This window comes from Mesocricetus auratus, unplaced genomic scaffold, assembly GCF_017639785.1.
Source record: "Mesocricetus auratus isolate SY011 unplaced genomic scaffold, BCM_Maur_2.0 Super-Scaffold_4256, whole genome shotgun sequence".
Lineage (NCBI taxonomy): Eukaryota > Metazoa > Chordata > Mammalia > Rodentia > Cricetidae > Mesocricetus > Mesocricetus auratus.
This window is the reverse complement of record NW_024429182.1, coordinates 94,086,363-94,096,218: the sequence shown is the minus strand read 5'-3', so window position 1 is coordinate 94,096,218 and position 9,856 is coordinate 94,086,363. Positions and strand designations below refer to the sequence as shown.

At 40.2% G+C, this 9,856-nt stretch overlaps 1 protein-coding gene across 1 annotated transcript; it reads left to right on the top strand.

Annotated features, from left to right (window-relative positions):
- The first annotated feature begins 5,825 nt into the window (after positions 1 to 5,825).
- On the top strand, positions 5,826 to 6,767 carry LOC121135126 (olfactory receptor 52H1-like). Its single transcript, XM_040733479.1, has one exon. The coding sequence runs from the start codon at positions 5,826 to 5,828 to the stop codon at positions 6,765 to 6,767; it is 942 nt and encodes a 313-aa protein (XP_040589413.1).
- Positions 6,768 to 9,856: the final 3,089 nt, after the last annotated feature.

The following is a 9,856-nucleotide window of genomic DNA, read 5'->3' as shown; positions in this document are numbered from 1 at the left end:
TTAACTAATTTTGCACTTTTGTTCTTTATTCATATATTACATAATATGATCTGCATTGTTGAATTATTTCATTTTATTGTTGATTAGCATCCTTTTGTATGACTACATGCAATGATCTTATTTATGGTTCTATTGATATACAGTGTCTTGGCTTTTTAGATGTTATCAAATAAAGATATGCTATGAACACATATGCATAAGTCTTCTCGTAGATATCTGTTATCTAACTTGTGAATTTGCCTGAAGGTTGAATTACTTTGTTATAGGATATGTCATTTATACACAATTGTAGATTACATCATGATGTTTTTCACACATGTGTATAATGTATTTTGATTGTGTTCACCTTCTCCATTTTCTTTTCTTATCGCTGATTGCTTCCTGTTTCCTGATTTCCTTTCTCTTCCCAACTAGTCTTCTTCCATTTTCACAGGTTAGGGTTATCTTACCAGAGCCTCACCAATAGCTACAACAGTGGAGAAAATGTCTCATTTTCATAGCAACCAATAATTCACTGCCTATAAATTCTCAAAATGTGTGGGGCGTTAGGAACTCCTACCAACACTGTAACTGAATGTTGACAGGCTGAGGTCTGGTTTAGGTAACCAGTGGTGGTAACAGTTCAAATGAGAACAGAACAAAGAGTTCATGAGTGCCATGGCTATGTCACACTCTGATGACAGCATTCCTCAATATTCCACCTCTTCCTCCAGCTCTAACATATTTTCAACTTCCTATTCTGTCGTGTTTCCTATTATCACATTCTTGGCAAGATTTGAATTTTGAGTCATTGCAGTATTGCAGTTTAGAGGGGTGTGTGGCTTTTTAATTGTGACTTTTATTTATGTATTGTTGATTTTGTAATAGTAAGGGCTTTGGCTTACAAACTGGATATTTTATAACTTATTTCATGAAATGTTGTTCAAGGTGTTTCTCGTTTTTCACTAGGTTGTTTTAGCTAACTTATATTATTGAATTGGAGCTTTGTTTATACATTTTGCACATGCATCTGCATCAGATACATAAATTTTTTCTCTATAGTTTTCATTTGTCTATAAGTTCTTTAATGTTCTGAACTTCAAATAAATTTGATATAAAATAATTTAACATGCTCTAAAATGGGGCGACTCTCTTATTTTATGCAAATTTCTAGAATGCAATCACAAGGTTTGTTAACGATGGGAGAAAGGCCAAAGAAGAGTCAAAGAACAATTTGACTATGATAGAAAGTCAGAAGAAACTCATGAGAGTCACAGTTCCAGTATGTTTTGACTACATATTGTTCCCTAGACATGACAGAGAAAACACATCCATGAACTTCAACAATACAGGCTGGTGTAATCACGACACTAGTTAATAAGCCAACATGGACAGGGATATGTAACAATAAAGAAGAGATCATGCTCTTAGAAGCGAGAGGCGACATGGGAAGTGTTGAAGGGGAAAAGGAAGGACAAGAATGATATAGATGTCACTATACATATGAAATTATAAATAAAATTAAGACATTTATCTGTCAAGAAGGGATAGAAGTAATGTTTCTGACTTTGAAGATAAGAAAGGAGCATTTTGAAAAAGCAAGAGTATTCTCCTTTACAGCTTCCCAAAGGAAACCCAGTTTTTACAACATTTTACCCTTTGTACTGCAAGTCTGTACTTCTTATTAGCAAAGGCATGTAATGCATTTCTGTTGTTTTATACCATGGTTCTGTGGTTTATTTAATTATTTTTATTTTATATGCACATTGTGTACCCTGCAGGTATGTGTGTGGACCATATATGTGGAGTGCTGGCAGAGGTCAGATAAAGACATCAGAACCCTTTTGAACTGGAGTATATGTGGTTGTGAGTCCCCACATGGGTACTGGGACATGAACTTAGGTCCTCTGAAAGAACATCCAAAGCTCTTAAACACTGAGTCACGTCTCTATCCCTGTGATGTCTTTTTTTAAAAATAGTAGCTATAGGATATTTACATGGTCTTCATATAATAAAGAACATTTTCATTTTTAAGTAAATATGGCGATTATAATCCATTATTGGGAAAATTAACAAACCACACTGATGAAGGAGTACATTTTAGAATATATCATATAAACATTCTATACCATAAAGTTATCAATATTGGCACTAAAGAAACATACATTCGCTTACATTTAACCAAAGACACTATAGACTGACTACACCGCTAAAATGAAAGACTTGTTACACAGTAGTGTAGGTTCCTTAGCCCAGGACTGAGTCAATGCAAGATGAATCAACTGATGTAACAGAAACTCTAATAAGAAATCTTTAACAGTCAGACTTCCCAACTCTTCCTCCAGAGTTTAGATCATTGCGTTTCCCGGCCCCTGCCCCTACCTCCTCACTCCCCCCATCTAAGACAGTTCCCCAACCTACCATATCAAACTGAGTCCCACATCCAGTGCCCTGGACTACTCTAGCAATCCCTCCTACACCACAAACAACCTCTAGGATTCTGCCAGTCACCTACCTATTTATCTCTCAATCAACAGGATCCTCGCACACCACATAATACCTTTCTGCACAGCCAGACCTATGCCAACAGCATATAGGCTTGAACCAAGAAGTACATATCACATACCAACCCCAAACTCATCTATTCACCTGACGTCATTCCACCCAAAATCTGTCTATATATCCTATCTTCTGGCCCAATCTGCTCTGTTCACATAAAAAAGTTATCAATATTACCATGTTAGTATATTGATTCTACACAATCATTATCTGAATTGTATTTGTGTATATTTGAAAATTGAGAAACTGTCAGTGAAAAGCGATGGAAAAGGCAAAGAAAAATGTGGAGACTGAATTGTAGAGTTTACTCTTCAATATTCAGAATCCAGAACATGTTAATATTATTTACATAGGGTTGGTGCAAGTTTATATAAACTGAATAAAGAACACTAAAGCTACAGGAACACACTTAGACATCTAAGATCTCTGCCTCAAACTGTTGTATGATTTGTCTCTGGATGGATCTCCCAGCGACACAATGTCTAAAGGCTATTAAAACATGCAACATGAATTCCTCCTCAAGGGAAATGACACACTGTTAGTCCTATCCCTGTGGGGAAATGACTCCTGGGAATTTAAGTCATGAATAAATGTTTTCATTTTCCTCTCACTAGCATCTTTCCCTTCTGAAACTGTGCTCACTTCCTTCCAAATTATTTCCGTCACTCCTGTGAGCTAATGAGAGAGTCCACTCTGGTGAGTTGACAACTGCAGTGGGATAGTGAGGAAGAATTCCAGCCCTGCATCTGAGATCTTATCCAACCACGAGGCTTCTAGTTCACTCAGTGTCTAAGGGACTGTGCTCTGAAGACATGTCTGTGGGAGAAAGGGATCTTTCTGACACCAGTGATTCTCTCTAAAAACTTTTTAAAGTCACATTTATTTGTTTATTTGTGTGTGTGTATGTGGTGTGTATGTGTGTGTGTAAGTGGGTATGTGTTTGTGTGTACACGTGCATATACATGCATTTGTGCTATAGTGCACATTTGGAGGTCAAAGGACAACTTGTGAGAGTCAGTTCTCTTCTTGCATTGTGTGGGTCCTAGGATCTAACTCAGAACAAAAGGCTTGGCAGCAAGTGCTATTATTTGCTGACCCATATCTCTGGCCCAACACCAATGACTGTATGATAAGATAGGGGGCACTTAATAGGAAGCTACTGATTTCAAGTTAGAACCCAGAATAACTTCCATGATTTCAGTAGAGGTCTGTGGTGAAAGAAATGTGTTTAGAATATGTTCTGACTAAACCAATATCCCTTGGTGCTGATGCTTTGACCCCTTCATAGTTTCAATGGTGAGTGGTTATTTTTCTCCCTCTTTGTTTTATTACCTGTGCTTTTTCTTGAGACTAGAGTGGAAGTAACAGCAAATCTGTGCTCCAACAGGCTAAACTTAAACTGAGATGTTTTGACATTGTAGGGCTTCCGCAGTTTACTCACTCATCAGGCAAAGGAAATCATGTGGCCATCATTTTAGGGAGAAATTCATGGGGTGTCTACCGATGTACATTGTTCATAAAATGTCTGTCTTTTGGCAGGTCATGCAAGGGGACTTGGAAAATGCATTTGCAGGGGCTGTGTTTATCAATGGCCATCTGCATTTTTCAGGTGGATGCAATGTGTTCACTTTGGCTGGTTAAGGCAAGGGCCAATGACAAATTAAGAAACAGTAGTTCACTAAGGTAAAACACTGACTGGGGACCTAGAAGACATGTCAACAAAGCCTAGGAGGCCCTAGGTTTGCTTTTCCTGGGCTTAAGACTACAGATCCCCACCACAGGTCCTAGTGTAGAACTATTATGAATTGCCTGCCAAGTCACTTCCCTGCCCTTTGAAAGGTTTTGCAACTTTATTATGGTTAATTGCCTAGGTTTTGGATAAGTGCCAACTCTCTCTTTTTCCTTTCTGTGACTCAGAATTAGTAGGTCCTCAACAATGTAAGACTTCCTGGTATCGATGACCCAATTATCATTCTCTTTCACCTGAAAAGAAAAAACCAAAACCTCAAAAATAGATCCCAGAATATGAGTTAAAATTCATAGGGCATTTCCAATGTCAGTGTCATCCCTAAGTGTTGGCTCTATTTAGTGTAAAGCTGCAGATCCTTCTAGACACCAGCAGACCAGAGAGGAAAACTATGGTTCTTTACTTTTGCTCTAGGAGATAAGATTCAGCAGGCACTTTACCTAGATAAACTCCTCGGTCTGGCTTTTTGGTTATGGATGCTCCTCCATACTGGCAGTGGAAGTGTCTCCTCTGCTAACCATGGAGAGGTGAGAGGTCACATCAGGTTTAGGACATAGGCTTTGAGGGTCTAAACTTTCTGAGTTTTCAAAAAGCATCTTTTGGGTTCATGACTTTCTCCTATAGTTGAGTGTATATTGTGCCCCTCTTCCCATTGTCCTCTGAAAGATGTTCTTTTATTTGCATCCTAAAAAGCCTATAAACTAAACCAAACCACATGTCAATCACTGAAGCCAAAGCTCCAACAGCACGCAGCATGAGAACCTGCTCCTCATCCATCCTTCTTTCATTAGCTTTCCTCCTTGATCACTCAAAGCCATCAGTTTAATTTATCAAACGTATTGTCTGAAACACAGGATTTACCCTATGAAAGTCAGTTGTCTTTCTCTCAGCACAACTTTGTTCAGTACAGCATTAAAAAATAAACTGAAGATTTATTTTAAATTCTGTGTTACAAGTGTAAGTGAAAGTGGATATGTAGATATGAGTGCAGATGCCTGTGTAGACCAAAAGAAGAAGTCAGATTCCCTGAAGCTGGAGTTGCAGAAGATTGTGATCTGCCCGACAAGGGTGCTGAGAACAGAATTCAGATTCTCTGGAAGAGCAATACTCTATCTTAACCTCTGAGTCATTTCTTCACTCCCAGTGTAGCATTTAATATGTGTATTTTTATCTTCTCCCTCTCCTTCCTCACTCCTGTCCTTTATCCCCCCTCATGCTTGACACTTCTGCCCTTTAAAAATTAGCCCATTTTAAGAAATCTTAATTATATTCAATTTCTGACTTACATGAATGACCTTTTTATATTGTTTATTAATCTATATGAATACATACCAAAATTAAATGAAGCCATTGGCAAATAGATTGGGCAATGAGAATCAACCTACAGGCATTTCTTCATCTTGGAAATAGGAAGAGCTTCCTGCAGGAATGCTGACTTGTCACCATCACTCTGCAGTAGAGCAGAACTGTTCCCTGTCATAAATGATTCTGAAAGAATCTCTGTCCTCAGGCTTAACAACCAGCAGATGCCACAGAGGCCATGTACAACCTAAGCTGTTACAACCCAACTTCCTTCTTCCTTGTTGGGATACCTGGCTTAGAAAAATTCCACATCTGGATCGGGATTCCCTTTTGTGTCATCTATGCTGTGGCTATTGCAGGTAACTTCATCCTCCTCTACCTGATTGCAGTGGAGCAGAGCCTCCATGAGCCCATGTTTATATTCCTGTCCATGCTGGCCAGCACAGACCTCATCTTGTCCACTGCCACAGTACCCAAACTGCTCAGTAACCTCTGGTTTGGCTCACAAGAAATTACCTTCTCTGGTTGTCTTACTCAGATGTTTTTTCTGCACTTCAGTTTTGTAGTGGACTCGGCTATCCTGTTAGCCATGGCATTTGATCGCTATGTGGCTATCTGCTTGCCCTTGAGGTACAACACCATCCTTACTCCGCAGGTGATTGTCAAGATTATGGTGAGCATCGTTGTGAGGAGCTTCTCAGTCATCCTGCCAGATGTTTTCCTGCTGAAGCGGTTGCCATTTTGCAAGACCCGTGTTATCCCTCACACATATTGTGAGCACATAGGTGTTGCCAGGCTTTCCTCCGCAGATATCTCTATCAACGTCTGGTATGGGTTTTCTGTCCCCCTCATGACTGTCATCTCAGATGTCATCCTGATTGCTGTATCCTACATCTTCATCCTCAGGGCAGTTTTTCTGCTCTCCTCCCAGGGTGCCCGCCAAAAGGCCCTGAGCACATGTGGTTCCCATGTCTCTGTCATCCTCATGTTCTACACACCTGCCTTCTTCTCCATCCTTGCTCATCGTTTTGGGCACAGTGTCCCTCGTAACATTCTCATCTTATTTGCCAACTTCTATGTGGCCATCCCCCCTGCTCTAAATCCAGTAGTTTATGGAGTGAAGACCAAGCAGATCCAGGACAAATTCCTTACTTTCCTTTCTTTGGGAAAGACACAATGAGTGTACACTGAAAGCTAAAGTTAGGCAACATTGATCTGGTGAAACTTTTATTCCCTGTTTATTTGAAAAGTGATTGATCATTCTATCCACATACAAAGTACAGGTGAAAAGGAAAGGGAAGAGACTTACCAACCCGCTGGAAAATCAAGGCTTCTTTTGCTTTAGTTGTAATACACTTTGACAGATGAACTTGATGATGTCTGTGCTAATGAGCAACACCACAACTGAGGTTTGCATTTCTTACTGATAGATGTTTGAAGGACTGGCATTTCCTAGCACCCTTGTGTTTCACAGCTTCTGAATGAGGGCAGTGTACTTTACTTTTCCTTGTGCAGTACTTACCAATTCTAATCCTGTCTTTATAATTACTTCTTTCTATGCTTATACTTCTTCAGATCATTGTTCTTCCTGTTTTCTTCAATTGCTTAAAACATGAATAAAAAAGCCAAGCATCTCGCTTTAATCCCTTTCTCTCTCGACTTTTGGATTAAATAGAGTTGTTCCTTTTTGTTCCAATTTTCTTAACTGCATGCTTGAAGAAAAATCAATTTTTTGTGACCAATTGTTTGTTTTTTTAGTAGTACTATATTTATGGAAATAGTGCATTTTAAGCCACCAAAGCTCCAAATCTTCCTTTATAAAAAGTATGTCCCTCCATTTTCCTTTATGGTAAATGGCATCACTAAAACATGCATGTTAAAGCAGAAACTGATTGCGTGTGTTCTGTTTTCTTATGCTGCCATGTAGCAAAAACAGTCCAACATTTGAACTGAATGTTTGAGTTTGAAGTGCTCATAAGTCATTGTGGTGGAGATGTGATCGTGTGTGTGTGTTTGAGTGTATTTGTATGTGTGTGTTATATTTTCACCTTTGTTCTGGCATCAGTCTTGACTATTTTCCAACCTATTAACTATCTCCCCATAAGTATTTCAAGGTCCTTTTGAAAGAAGTTACAACCCATAGTCAACTCCATCTATAATCAGCAGAGTGAGCACTTTACAATTCACAATGTGTGTGTCACTTTTCACCTTGCTGAAACTTGTCAATGATTCCATTGTCCTAGGATCATACACACATGTTCTTCCTCATAGAACTCCAAGTCCTGCATCTTATTGACATGGATTCATGCTTAATTTATTTTCAATTCATCTGCACTTCTGTGACTCTTGGAGCAAGGTGCTCAAGAAGGGATGTTCTGCTTCTGTGTTGTCATACTCCATGCCCTGTCATTTTGTATGAAACAGAGCTTAACATGGTGCTCTGTGTAGTGTGGACAATGATCTCCACTTTTCATGCTCTGGGCTTTGAATGAGCGAATTTATTAAGTATATAAGAAGCCAAAGGGAAAAAAAGAAAATCAAATGATAGGTTGACACACAGACAGATAACATAACATCATCAAATCGGAAGCTTAGAACATCCAGCAGAAATTCATTGAGGGAGCCCTGCTGAACCAGTCAGCTGCAGTTCCAGACAGAGTGTCCTGGGAATAATGGTGTCCTCTCAGGCAAGGCTTTCAAAGAAAGGACAAACAGCAGTAGAAGGTAACATCACTAAATCTGGGACTTGCAAACATACTATAGAAACTGACTAGGGAAGTGGAGTTAGCGCAGGTTCTGACTGAGCTTTTTCTCTAAGGGTGAGCCTCCTTTGGTTGGTCCTGGTTCTCTTCCACACCACAGGCACTTCTATTCCACAGGGTAAACCGCCATAACCTCTGTTGGAAATGCTTTCTAGCTGTTCCCAAAGACACACACACACACACACACACACACACACACACACACACACACACACACACACACACAAGATGTATTTATTATGTATACAGTGTTCTGCCTGCATGTGTCTCTATAGGCCAGAAGGGGCACCGGATCTCATTACAGATGCTTGTGAGCCACCGTGTGGTTGCTGGGAATTGAACGCAGAACCTCTGGAAGAACAGTTAGATCCCCTTTTAAAAATTTAAAGTATTATTTTTATTGATTATTTGGAAATTTCACATAATACACTCTGATCACATTCACTTCCTAGTCTTCCTAGGTCCCACACCTGCCCTTGTAGACGACTCCCCTAAATTTGCAAAAAAGAGAAAAAAGTATGGAGTCCAATTTGTGTTGACCGTGTACTCACTGGAGCACGGTCAAACTCCCAGTGGCCAGCCCCTTAGAGAAAACTGAGTCCTTCCCCAACCTTACTCCCACCAGAAGCTATCACCGGGGAAGAGCTATACTTCAGCATCCGTGTCACATTTTTTACGAGTTCTCTTCAGTGGCTTCCTGTCTACTGATTTTTGTGGTGTGGAGTGATGTGGGATAAGGGATAGAGGTTGTCACAGAAGCCTTCTGTGTCTGTCACTCTCAACTCTGAGTCTGATGGATATCAGTGTAGAGAACCTTCCTTGAAGGCTACACTGTTTTTCTCTTGAGCTATTTTGCTGTTGTCTTTTCTTCCCATCTTGGAGTTAGAGTGGTTTTAGAGGATACTTTGTGACAAATATACTTATGAAAAAGTAGGGGTGGGACAAGCCCACTTTCTGAACCAGTTTCTCAGTGAGCTGAAGCAGCATATGACAATTAACCAACCCCATGCACGTCTCAAATGGGTTAGTACATGCTGGGTGGAAGCTATGCATAAACACATTTTTATGAAAAACTGTGTGAAAAAAGGATTACCAGCCTACAATATATACCACCAGAAGAGCTAGAAAACAAGGAGGACCCTGGGAGAAAAACTCATGGTTCCCCCAGAGAAGGGAAGGGGGACAAGAACCCCCAAGAAAATTGGGAGCACGGGGGTGGAGGTGGGGGAAGGAGATGCTGGGGGGAGGGGGAGAGAGGAGGGAGATGGAAAGAAGACAGGGGGAGAAAGGGCGAGGAGAACTGAGGGAGGGGAGGAATAGAAGAGGGCAAGAAAGGAGATGCCTTGATAAAGGGAGTTACTATAGGTTTGGAGAGAGGTCTGACTCAGAGGAAAAGATAGGGGATCTGCAGGGATAACCCCAACTAAGGATCTAGGCAGTGGTGGAGAGGCTGCCTTTGATGTCCTTCCCCTATAATGAGATTGATGACTACCTTGGTTATCATTCC